We start from the raw sequence: 14,199 nt of genomic DNA on the forward strand, positions 1-14,199 counted from the left end.
ATAAGCTTAAAACAGTTCAAAGGGATTAAATTAAATGGAATGACTTTAATAAATTGGCACTGATGAAGGACCTGTTTAGTCAATGTCGGTGAAGCTGTTGATCTCCAGATAAGTGTCATGAAACCTATCCAAGCCCACTGGATGGTCTCGGCCTTTCAAACAGTCTCCTAGAAATGTGTGTTGCATGGTTGGCGCCTGTCTGGACCATCGCACTGATTGAGTGACTTTAGTTCAGGTATCCATTGTTTGGATTGTTTCCACGTGAGTACGAGTAATGCTAGTAATTAGTCATTCTTCGCGTTGTTGTCATAGCTTAATATATGTATTGTCTAGATCCATTGTTAATTATATGAACTGGTGAATAATAAAGCGAAGATAGGACAGGTTGTTTGCTGATTATTCATTGCATTCTACCAGCAAATTGCATCATGATTTTTTTGCGAACTCAAGTCATTCGTAATTTTTGCAAAAATATCATGCTTGCAAAAATTTAATGATTTACAGTAACCAATCCATACTCAGCACAATGTAAATGACTCCATTTTTTACTCAGAGCCTCATTCAACTTCAGCTCAGAATGTCAGCAACATAATGTAAAGTATGCAAAGAATTCCAACTGAATGTGCCAAAAACTGAGAGGAAACTGGACCATGATGTAATAAACGATATCCACTTTATTTAATACCGAAAACGATATCCACTTTATTTAATACCGAAAACGATATCCACTTTATTTAATACCGAAAACGATATCCACTTTATTTAATACCGAAAACGATATCCACTTTATTTAATACTGAAAACGATATCCACTTTATTTAATACCGAAAACCAAACTATAAAAGTGTCATCTTTAAAGACAGTAAGACACATTTAGCCTCAAGTGTTCTAATGTTCTAACTTCCAACTAGTGTGTAGGAACAGGTCATATTCACAGGTATTTGATAGAACATTGGTGATGTCATAAAGACAGACCTCTTGTTGAACACATCTTTGTCATCGGCACTTTCAGCTATCAAATCCTGAAACTACTAAAATGTTGAAGACGTATTTGTTTTTCATCCTATAGATGAGCTCACAGACATTCTCGGACACCGAGGATCAAGGTCAATAAATGTCCCCATCTAAATTCCAAAACAGATAACCTTCAGACCCTAGAAGAATATTTTGTTTCATGCAAGTAGGTTTTGTGTAAAAGCAACAAGACTTTACATCCACTGGGCAATTACCTGATTACACAGAAGAAAACTTCATGCAATTCACTCTGATTCAAATAACTTTCAACTTCCCAGAAATACAGCTGAGGTTGTTTGAAAGCTTTCACTAAGGTCTGGCAGTCACAAAACATGATCGCCCATATGGCTTACCATATTTTCATAATCACCTTCAACTAATATCATTGCATAGCAATGCAGGTCTTCTGATGTTTTAATAAGTCGTCCTTGTATGTGTACACTTTACCACAGACACAGGGGTGCTTGATTTTGTCATGGTTTGCCACCTTGTGACGCTTTACCCCTCGGAAGTCAGCAAAACCCTTGCCACAAATATCACAAAAGAATTCCTTTAAAGTCTTAGGTCTACCAAAGCCGGATCCAGACTGGCCTATAGGAAATACGGTCAGGCCTGGATGTGGCACATGCTCAATGTAGTCATGAAAACCGAGTCCTGTTCTTGGAATGATGGGAAAAGGCCTATCGTTTGTGTGCCCTGGAGGATGGGACCAGACTCGGCCTGAAAGGAACAGAATTTTGTTAATGTCAATGTCTAAAGATTGGTACCCTACTTGTCCAAGGAACCGCGTGAGAAATATGCATTACCTCGGAAAGTGCATGATAAATCTTTAAATCGTCATCATCATCATCATCATCATTCAACCAGTGTCTCTGCAACATCACAACAGAGTCGGTGGTGGGTAGCTTAGTAGTTTAAGCGTTCACTCATCACACCAACGACTCAGGTTCAATTTCCCACGTGGTTATGATCTAAGGGGTTGAAAACACCACTGCCAAACGTCCCAGTCCAGTGTGTTTTTCCTACTGGCCAATCATTTTTGTATATGATGCGGTACCAGTGTCCAGCTGACTTACGAATGGTAATTACGTTGCTTATTTAAATAATCAACAAGAACATCGGCTAATATAGTGGAAAAGTTATCACGATAAGTGATGTTACATGTGCCACTGTCCCAGAATATACTAACAATTATAAAGTGTCATGATATTGCTGTAATTTTGATTAAAGCGGCATAAAATCTTATTCACTGACTCAGCATTTCTGCTTATATTGTAACTGAGAAAATTGTGCAGTACGCCAGGTTAATGAATGTGGTTTGTTAACTAACCAAACTGCACAAGAGCTTAATACAAAATACAATGTCTAAAGATTCATCCTTTGTCAAAGATCACAACTCTGTCGATTCCAATGACAAAAACCCAACATCATTCAAATTAACCATATCTTGACAACCCTGAAGATTCGGGTTAGAACTTCAGCAACCCTCACTTGTCTTAAGAAGTGACTAACAGGATCGGTGCGTAGACTTGGCTGACACGCCATCGGTTCCCAATTGTGCAGATCAGCGCTCATAATGTTAATCACTGGATTGTCTGGTCCAGATTGTGTAGATGAATGATAAGGATGTTGACAACTTGATTCTCTGGTCCAGACTGGATTACATTCAGATCATCACCATACAGCTGTAATAGCACAGTGTAAAACTAAACTCACTCACTCACTCACTCAGATCACCATACAGCTGTAATAGCACAGTGTAAAACTAAACTCACTCACTCACTCACTCAGATCACCATACAGCTGTAATAGCACAGTGTAAAACTAAACTCACTCACTCACTCACTCACTCAGATCACCATACAGCTGTAATAGCACAGTGTAAAACTAAACTCACTCACTACTAGTCAAATAAATCAAGGATATGGCATCATATCCACTGTGTAATAATTATACACTCCTGACTATCTTCAGTAAGGCAGTTCCAGAATTACAAGATCAAGATGACGGCAGTTTAACTGTATCTTTATTTGTCCAAGGTTACATGATGAGACACACAGTAACGTAAAACAATAAACAAACCTTGCATCACTGTGGATGTGATCTTTGATACAATTAACACCATGTTCATCTGTGTAGCATATGAGTAGGTAAGACTGCTTGCTTACTACTGTCTACAGTGTTAGCAAATCCGATGTATTAGAAAAATGACACTACAGTTAAGTGAAGCAAACATCACAATGGATACAATGGTTCAAAAATATTCTGAAAAGCCACTTACCACAGGGCAAGTGACTTCAAGAAAGTAACTTGTCCTAAGTTTCCACTTGCCCTGATTTTATGACACAATGCGTGATGTTAATCTTTACTGACTATTTATCAAAGTGATAATTTCACTCTCTACTAGCTCTACTTTATTTATCAGTGCTAACTTTAGTTGCTTGATTATGAGCAGATATGAAATGAAATCGAAGATTATCTGCAGATAGAAACCATTAGTGGAAATTATCTTGCAGTCCACGGACAAGAGAGATACCATTATTTGATTGCCCGAAATGAAAATTGACTTGTCCCGGGCGTTGGGCAATAGGATTTTTTTACCCCTGGGATAATGATTTAGTGACTGAGTGGGTGCAAATTTGTAGAATACTTATGAAAACACACGCACACACGCACGCCAAGTCTGGTTTCTCCACTAACTTTGGGGAACCAAGCAAGTCTTATGCTGATGAATTGCATGACGATTATGCATAAAACTGCTGGAAAACATATAATGCATGTGAACAGCTGCATTTTTGGGGTAACATTTTCTTAAGAAATCACCAATTTTCACTGATTTTTATTATTTACTGAACTCACGACAATAATCTTTTCAACTTTACAAATTTGTGCATCTGTTCATGAGTAAACAATACCTCCAAACAGTATGAAATATTTTGCAAAGTTTACTCAAATACAGTTGTCTGAAGTAAGAGGCTACATTTACACCAGTGAGCCTGATCTTTTGAAATGAAGTCTGTTCCAGTTAAATCATATAAAACCAGTTTGAAAGAGTTCTGTTATATCATGATGTGTCTGTTTAAAGTGGGAGGGAAGCCTGAAGTGATAAAGTTCTAAGATATACACTCCATAGGTAAAAGTATGTAGCTGTTAATCTTAAAATACTCAGAGCACTGAATCAAAAATCCAAGGGACACAACTCTGGAGAGGAAACTGCCATGCAGGGACAACTGGGCCACCCACAAAACCAACACACTTGGAACAAAGTAGCCCTTGCTTGCTAGTTGTTTAACATCACAGTCAGCTATATTACAGATACATGGCAGTGTGTGTAAAGACTAGACAATCCAGTGATCACCAGCTGGATAGCTATTCTCAAAATGTCCATAGCACTACAAGCTCTTAAGCCCACTCTTAACACAATGGCTACAATCAAAAGTTAAGAATTCTTAGGGCTATGAATGTTTCGAGAATAAGGGTGCTGATGTCCTAAATCATTCACACTAAACCGCAAGCATTATGTATAATTTTATATTCGGCATATATGGTATGTCTGATTTTTATGAGCTACCATCTGTATTTCTGTACCACCAACTACACATCCATTTCCACATATAAATCACAGAGAAGAGATTTTGTCTCAGATCACACATGTTCAATCCTCACAGAAACTTCAGTCTGCTTGAATCAGTCAACAAATATGGTTCACACAAAGACAGAACAGTAACTTCTGAGCAAGTTTATAGCCATCCTATAAAGAGACAGACACAAATGGGTGATAATGCTGATGAGCTAGAACAGTCTCCTATAGATGTTGTCGACCAAAGTTATATTGAATCTGTATCACATCGTGCTTTATAAGTTATGACATCGTGTCGAGGGAAATACTGGGTTTTATAAGTCCCAATACAACCTTACTCGGGACTGATAAAACCCTGTGCTTCCCTCGACACGATGTCATAACTCATTTATCTAGCTGAATGTTTTCACTAAATCAAAACAAAACAACACGCATCGAATCAACTTGTGTTTATATACGTGAGATGCCACTGTTTGACCTCAATGCACCGCACGTTACTAAAGGCTTGTCGATACACGCTTTTCTCACTTCGCATCATTACTGAGACGTAGCGGGGTGATATGACTTTCATAGCGGGAGTACACGACTTTTATACTCCCGCTCGCGGATCGTGATGGATGTACATGGTATTTTATCAGAGTCACGTGGACCAATCAAAACTCGACATTATTACATGAGGCTAAATAATAACACATAGTCCATGGGTGCTTATATGGTAAAAAAGTGAGCAAGTTCTGCATATCTCCAAGAACAATCACAGACTCTCTGGGCCATGTGGTTCTTGTGTGCTACCAGATTGAGAATCCTCTTCAACAACATCTACTTTGACTGCTGTTAAAGACTAAAAAAGACAACCAAACAATTATTGCGTACATACTGGAACTAAAAACCAGCAGGTCATCTCGAGGGTCTGTCAAATTCTAATCCAATCAAGGTACATTCCTTCAAATCAGAATCTGTTGTGCATTTGTCAGAACCATCTCTGAACCATCCTCACTACACAAAAGGTTGTTCAAAGTCAAATCAGAAACAGCATGAAACTAACTTAAGAAATCCATTCTTTTAAAGACATCAAGATATGAAGAAAAATACCTCTGCATTTTGTTCATAAACGATCACAGAGTATGTGAATGTTTGTCTGTAGGATAAGACTCAAGTTGGAGTGAGTGACTCAAGCTGGAGTGAGTGAGTAATATTTCACATCACTCTTAGCAATATTTCCCCCATTATCACGGTGTACACATGTGGGGAATCAAACCCAGGCCGTTAGTGTGAACACTTTAACCACTAGGCTACCCCACCACCTCACTTCACTGGAAAGATCTGGGAAACAACCAGCAATCTTCCTGTCCATCTCATATAACAAGGTGGCCTCACAGACTGGCACCTGTTCGTGTGTTTCGTCAAATCATTGGAACATCTGTAGGACTGTCCACACATACACGTGTTCCTGTCCATCTCGTATCACACAGTAGCCTGATAGACTGGGCACCTCTTCATGTGTTTCGTTAAATCACTGGAATACCTGTAGGACCGTCCGCAAATACATATATGGGTGACATTGTCATGGCTGGCCTTCTTGTGTCTCCGCACAGAATAGAAGTCAACAAAACTCTTCCCACACACGTCACAAAAGGACATTTTCTTCTGTGACAGATCAGAATTAGCTCCTTGGGGTGACGACTGGTACGGTACTTGGAACATGTGTCCGGATACATCTGTGTGTTGAGAATATCCTTGCGAAGTCTTGGGATTCTGGGTGTGGAATGCAAGCATTGAGCTGGCAACAGAGTCTGAAAGGAAACAAGATTTAGAGCTACTGTGTGTTAGACACTTGTGGGTAGCACGCCGCAGATGATTCATGACACCCATGAATGAACTAACATGAAGATTCAAACATGAATTTTATCAGATAAAAACTGTCATCAAAGTGTTACACCATCTTGCTAAGAGACTACATATAGTCACAGGTATTGCTGAGAGATGATAATATAAGAATTTGGAAACTTCATCCAGTTACAAATTTGAGGTGTTCTGAAGCAGTCTTCTCAATAAAGATTTCAAACCATCATCATTACCAGTTGTTAATTTGTAAAGATATGTAACCCTAACAACAGATGCAGTCAAAAATATCACACTAGCTTCAAAAGACATTGCCAAACATCAACTCTACCAAGATTACTATCAGCAAATTCAAACATGTTCTGAAGATTTTAGTTTTTACAGCTATAAATGAACCAGCACTGGCAGATATGATTGAATATTCTTTACCACACTCCACATAAAGGAACTTCTGCTCATGAAAGGCAACCAATGAGCGCACAGCATTTGCCCCAAAGTGTGATGTTCTCATCGATTTTGGCAACAAGTTGGTTATTTTAGGTCTGATAGCTTCTGAGACAAACATCAGAGACTCTTCATGCACAGATGAACAAAGTCCTATAAATCCATCAGGGTATTTCACAGTTCAATGTGTGACTTTCAAGCTCCTTTCCCTGATGCATGGCAGACAAAACTTTAAGTCTTTGCAAAGACACATCATGTAAAACTACAATGTGAAAATCTCCACAACTGTACACAATATCCAGAGTTCTTTGCAAACCACTGAAGACAAAACAACTTGTTTATTGTAAACAGAACCATCATCACATCAAGTTTACTGTTAACTTGTTTCCGCAAGCTTATGAACTGAGCACGTCTTCAGATGTTGAGTAAAACCACTCCTGTATTTATAAACCCGTCCACAAACACAAGAGTGAGTGATGTTTTCATGTTCGGCCTTCTTGTGCCGGCGGACACTACGAGCATCGCAAAAAGCTCGCCCACAAATTCCGCAATTGTAAAACTTTTCCCCTTTTGTATCCTGTTCATAGACAACTAACTGAGAAAAGTGTGCAGAGTTTGAAAATGATGGGTAAAGAATTCCTCCATGGGCCAAAGGTTCCTTTGGGGTCTGTTCAGAAGCATGGAAGTCTCCTGATCCCACGTGGCCTTTTTTTCCTGAAAGAAGTAAAAATTGACTTTCAGTCTGCTGTGGAGATATTGTTAAAAAACACCAAGACGACTTGTTACAGAAAATGTGGTTCATCCAGAGATTAGATGACACAGAGAGGAGATACTTTCCAAAACACAAAACTGTCAGGGATATAGGTTTATGATGCAAAGCACTGCTGCATGAAAGTGAGAATAGATTCATCAGCTGTATCACTAGTTTATGACGAGAATGAACTTGAACAAAATACAACCACACAGATGATGAAAGCAAGAAACATCGAAGAAAGAACTCACATAACTGTCCCATCTTCTGTTCAAGGTCAAAATGTTCACAGTGATCTCCGACATCTTGTTCCTTCCAACAACAGAGTACCATGTTTCATGTCTTAAGTGCAAATGCCCACAATACCAAACAGATTATGAAAATAAGGCAGTCATAACACACATAATTATTGTGTCTGTTGTTCGTAGTCAAATGTGATCCTCCGTCTTGTTCTGTACGACAACAAACGACTGTCATTATTTCTATCATGAGTCAGGGGCAGTCAGTGACCCAAACACAAGACACAGTTGTCCATATAACCGTCACAAACCATCAAACTTAATATCCAGCATCAAAGAAATAACTTCATTTCCAAAGAATTGAAAAACAGATGTTCAGTTTGTACCGTGTTATGACGATGATCCACATTAGAACAACAAGCTTCAAACAAGTCTACTGTGTTTAAGGTCCAAAATATCTCGCATTGAGCAAACAAATATTACGACTATTGTACAAAACAGCCAGATGTACAGATTGTCCATTGGTATGATACTGATCAACAACATTAGAACAAGAGGCTTCAAAATAAGCGTTCTGCTTTTCCTGTCCACATCTCGTGTCGAACAAATAAATGTTGGTACCAATAAACAAATCCTTAAGATGTACGGCTTGTCTTATGTTTTGAAGTTGATCAACATCAGAGCAAGAAGATTCAAACAAGTCTACTCCTTGTCAGTTCCAAGTCGGTGGACAGTACATGATTTCAGATGTTGAGTAAAACCACTCCTGTACTTATAGATTCGTCCACAAACACATGAATGAGTAATGTTTTCATGTTCAGCCTTCTTGTGCCTTCGAACACCGTACGCATCAGAAAATGTTTTATCACACATATCACACTGAAACGGTTTTGCAATTCGGGGACCCACAGAGCCATCATCAGCGTATAAGACCCTTTGGGATGCATGCATTAGTTGACGACCGACACCAGAATTGGATCTATTCCTTCTTTTTCGGGGGAACTGCTGAGACATTTGCCCCAAACACTCAGGATCTTCATTTCCTGCAAGGAACGAAAATCTAGTTTTAAGAAATGTAGAAATGATTCTGAGAAACTATATATCAAGCCAGGAACAAAAGAATTGTGTTTATTAAGGCTAATGTATTTAGCTTGTTGTTCAACACAGCTATAATTTCAGCTATATGGCAGCAGTCTGTAAATAATCAAGTGTGGATCAAACAATCCAGTGATCAAGACCAATAGTGTCAATCTATGCAGTTGGGATACAATGACATGTGTCAACCAAATCAGCAGCCTGACCACCCAATTCCATCCCTTTAGTAGCCTCTTAAGACTACCATGGGTTGCTAAAGGTCATTTCTATCCCACAGGTGTCCAACCAATATAATTACTAACATTTTAACCAAACTTGTAGATCAATTAGAAGTACAACAAAAAAACCCAAAAAACACCCAAACCGACACAATATCACCTGAACTTGAAAGTTCATTTGAAACAGTATACTGCTGGTGAGTGAGATGAGTTTAGGCTTTGAACCAAATACCAGTTACATCACAGAGCTAAAGTTTGATGTTGCAGGAAAGAAAAAGTGAAAGTCAGACATTTACCAGTTTGGAGAAACCCACAAGCACGAGGGTGTTGCTGACAGACATAGAAATATAATTGAAGCAAACAGTGAATGAGTTCCATTTCAAGCCACCCTTAGCGACAATCCAGAATACAGGCAGTATGTCAGAAACAGCAATACACATTGTACCCATGTGTGGAATTGAACCTGGATCTTTGGTGTGGTTTGTGAACACCTAAACCACTCCATCATCCTGGAGGCACAAGAATCAATCCCATAATTCATGGGTATAGGTCTCTGAGATGCACACAATGAGAGAGTGAAGATTACGAACTGGTTCCTATGCCCGATACACTCAAATATTCCTGAGATGCCAACCCCCAAAGTGTTGCTAGTAGTAGTTTCAACATTACAAAATTGGTAGTTTGACCATAAAATCAGTGGTCAACTAAATAAACAAAATCATGATGGATTCTGAGAAAAAAATAATGATATTATGACTATGTGGTTAAATTATTTCGGCCAGAAATAAATGTGTCAAAATCGCAAAGGTATTCGAATTACGTTTTACTTGCAATCATTCCAGTTCAAATATGTCATTAAATTTGATGAATGGAAGGTACGTGAAGTCCAAAAATGTATTTCATTGTTGAAAATGCATGTTTTTATGCATTGTTTAATGCATTTTATTCAAATTTCTTAGGACTTCTAGTGGAAGCGTATTGGCATATTTTGAAGTTAAAATTCGTAGTGACTATGATAAAATCGTAGAAGTTAGCATCTCTGGTATTCTGGACCACAGATGGTTGACACCACCTTGATACTGATGATATCACTGGTAACTGCAGTTCTATGAGTGACGCGGAACATAAAAACTACTTCTGACACCTGGCTTTCACAATACCCTGTTTGTTCAAAATTCTCAGTTCAACCTTCCAGTGTCACTTCAGGGACATCATCAACGTCTACACTTCTAGACCCTGTTTCACAAAGCTCTTGCAAGCAGATGACCTCAAAACGTTTCTCATAGCATTTGTACCTCGTACACTGTAACAAGTAAGAACGCTACGAGAGAAGTTACAAGATCTGAGAAAATTTACAAGTTCTTACACTGCGAGAGCTATGTGAAATAGGGACCCCTTTCATCAGCTCCTCTGTGAATCTAGCCAGGAATTTCAGTTGTGGTGATTATTCTTTCGCAGCAGCACAAGTGGAACAAGTCCTCTTGACATTAAACCTTCACACGCTGAACCTTCATATTAAACCTTCACATCTTTTGTCTCATTTGAAAACAAATCTCTTTCAACTTACACATGCCGACAACTCTGGTACTGAACATTTTGGTGTGATTTCAGTACGCATTGTGAATGGAGATATGTGCTGTAGAAATGTACTGTTACTTCTTCTATTAATGGAGTGGGGGTGGGGGGTGGGGAGGGGGTGGGGAGGGGGTGGCTATGGGGGTAGCTTAGTGGTTAAAGCATTCACTCATCATACTGAAGATCAGGGTTCGATTCCCTACATGGGTACAATGTGTGAAGACCATTTCTGGTGTCGCCCGCCGTGATACTTCTGGAATATTGCTAAAATTGGTGTAAACTAACGTCACTTACTCACTTTTCTACCTACATCAATGTTCCAAGTTCACATATGTAAATGAATATAGACTAAACAAACTCCAGACTTATATTATGAGTTGTTCCTATCACCAACAGGCTACCACACTGCTCTTACGGTCAGGAGTAAGTGAGCACGGTTTCACACTACTTTTAGCAATATTCCTGGTATATCACGGCATGTGACCCCAGAAATGAGCTTCACCCCGATCTTCAGTGTGAAGAGCAGACTTTTAACCCACTGGGCTTCCTCGCCACCCCGAGTCAGAAGTAATGCCCAAATGATGTATATGGAGTCAGAAATGATGGATGTTACATGTGTTATTCATAATATTCCTTCTCTTGATTACAACAGAAATCCCCAAAAGACATGTTTCGTCAAATTTGAAACATTTCAGAATGACGTATCATGGAAAATGAGAAATGAAAAGAGAAAAACAGTTTTCATCATTCATTATTTTATTAGACAAAGATGAGGCATATTTTACCAGGAAAAGTTCTATTCCATATAGGAGGGGGAGTACATGTATCATTATGTGGGTGGACTGAGTCATTGACAAACACAGGCAGTGCAAGTCTGTCAGATTATGATGACAAATCATAGTGATTCCTACTTGACATGTCACACTCAAAGGCTGAATGATGAAAGTACATGCAGCCTCCTAAGACATCAGATGTGAATCCCTTTTCTGATCAAACTCTGTTCCTGTTACAGAAAACAGTGTTGTTTTTTACATGTCTGCTTGAATGCTGTCCTTAAGTAATGTGAGTGATGAAATCACCTTACTGAACAAGCCCACTTCCTGTTACAACAAGCAAGGCTGTTTATGGTACGTCTGGTCTGTTTGACGTCCCACAATGATTGAAGTCAGTCACATCGGATTCAAATCCCCTTTCTGAACATGACATGTTCCTGTTACAGAAAAACAATTGTTTGTGATATGTCTGCTTGATGGCTGTCCTACAGTGATTGAGTGAGGTTAACAAGTCCTGTTCCTCTTACAAACAACAATGTCTTTTATGATGCGTCTTACGTGGTTGTCCTTCAGTGATATGAGTGAAGGTGGAGCTATGCAGAATGAAGCTTTAGGCCATGGTCTGCAGTGTTCCAGCAGCCTGTAAATTACAACTATCAGGCCAGCAGATACTGACACAGAAAGAGCTAAAGATCATTCATGTGAGTGTGCACAAGTACATGAAGTCAGTCTCAAAGACTTGACCACCTGATCCCGTCCACTGACCTCCTGATCCCGTCCACTGACCTGACAGTTCCACTCGGCAATCTTAGAGATAAATGACCCGTGCCCAGATTTTCAAAGTTCCCTTAGTACTAAGATAGTCATAAGTGCCATTCATTAACATTAACTTAAGACTATCTTAGCGCTAAGACAGCTTTGAAATTCTAGGCCTAGAACTCCCATACTTCGACACAGGCATGTGATAGCCGTAGAGGGAAAGACTGACTGGGCTACAGTTATCTGTGTCACTTTCACCTCTGCTTATTGGGCACTGAGGCGGATGAACACATCAATTTATCCCTTATCAACTGCACATTGCTGGACTGTCATTGAGGATGACAATGACGACGATAACATGGAGACCAAGGGAGACAATCTATTAAGATGTGAAAGTGGAATCATTGTCAAGATTGTTTCTTTGTGGATCAGATAATCCAGTGATCAACAAAATAAACACTGATCTGCACAACTGTGTCAGTCAAGTCAGCAAGTGACCAACTGATCTCATTAGTCACCTCTTACGACAAGCATAGTCACTTTTTATGACAAACATGGGTTGCTGAAAACCTATTCCAACCTGGAATCTTCACGGGTCCATTGATCTAGGAACTGTTGCACTTACAACAAGCTTGGGTTGCTGAAGACCAGTTCTTACCCAAACCTTCAAAGATCTGTCTACATTGATAAAAGTGGTAAGATGTATCAGTGAAGTGGCAGATTAAACTGTGTTAAAAGTTTCTTGTGAGTGGAAAGGAAAGGCCACCTGTGTCCCCTAAACCATAACATCAAAAGTTCATATCAACAGATGGACGTACTGTACATCCAATACCGCACACCACAAACGTTTCTTAACAACATCATACTCTTCTGCTAAGTAACTGTGGCATCTGGGAGTCACTAAATAAGAGACACATGTGAACATCGTCCTTTTCATAAGCTCTACCTTAATTCCAGATGGCAAAGAACAAAAACATCTGACACTGATTTACAAATATTCCTGTAATGTCATGGCTCACAAAGTCAACTCATGTGTGGAATCAAACCCATATTCCAGCAATATCACAGCAGTCCACACCAGAAATAGGCTTTCACACGTTGTACTCAGATACACAGAGTCATGCCACGGCCTTCAGCTTGATGAGCAAAGCTTTAACCGCGACGCTACATCATATCCCCAGACGCTGGTGTGTATGTTCAAACAGTGGACTTATACACACTGCAGTTCTTCTGGTGGGCTCTCAGCCCCCGAACATACACGTATGTCTTTCCACAAACACAAACACACGCCTCATTTCCATGTGCAGCCAACTGGTGCCTGTGGAGATCGGTCTGCCTTGTGTAACTCTTCCCACATTCACAAGAAAACTTCAAGTTTCTGTGGCTGGTTTCTATATGTCGTTTACAGCTATTGTGACTAGAGAATGTCTTGCCACATAAGCTGCACTGATTTGAGGAAGACAAATTGGAAAACTGAAAACTGTCTCCAGACAGTCCTCCCATATCGTGGGGCAATTCTTGAGAAGGTGGATGCAGCAATCTGACTATAGAACCTGAAAGTAACAAAATAACACCTGTTGAAATATAAAGATTCTGCTACCCATGTAAAGATCCTGCTTATTAATATAACTGAATGCTATTATGTCATGGCTGATACAGATCTGCAGGAAGTCTGCAAGAACTCTGCAAAAAGTCTTCAGGAAGTCTGCAAGAAGGCCACTAAAAGGCAGTTGGTTGTGCAAATTTGCTGACCTATGCATTCCTGCTAGTATTGTCAGACACAATGGTTTCACAGTTAACCAAACATATCAGATTTGTTGTGCAGTTCAGTGTTTGAATTCAAATGACTTGTCTCATCACCTTAGGATTTGCTGAATCAACATGCTTCACTGAAGCCTTTTCCAGCAAA

General features: G+C 39.4%; 1 protein-coding gene across 8 annotated transcripts in view; it reads right to left on the reverse strand.

Moving 5' to 3' along the window:
- Window positions 1-14,199, reverse strand: part of LOC137281711 (zinc finger protein Gfi-1b-like) — a 78,340-nt gene that overhangs the window by 16,115 nt on the left and 48,026 nt on the right. The window contains exon 2 of one of the 8 annotated variants that reach the window (XM_067813135.1): window positions 1,387-1,734. The exons of 4 other annotated variants lie outside the window; for them this stretch is intronic. In XM_067813135.1, coding sequence (XP_067669236.1) covers window positions 1,397-1,734 — 338 coding nt within the window. In that variant the 3' untranslated portion in view covers window positions 1,387-1,396. Of the gene's footprint in view, window positions 1-1,386; window positions 1,735-5,975; window positions 6,388-7,246; window positions 7,595-11,496; window positions 13,844-14,199 lie in introns of those variants that run through there. 3 more of the 8 variants (XM_067813138.1, XM_067813136.1, XM_067813133.1) reach the window with 3 other exon arrangements.

The sequence above is a fragment of the Haliotis asinina genome, chromosome 4 (genome assembly GCF_037392515.1).
Source record: "Haliotis asinina isolate JCU_RB_2024 chromosome 4, JCU_Hal_asi_v2, whole genome shotgun sequence".
Taxonomy (NCBI): domain Eukaryota; kingdom Metazoa; phylum Mollusca; class Gastropoda; order Lepetellida; family Haliotidae; genus Haliotis; species Haliotis asinina.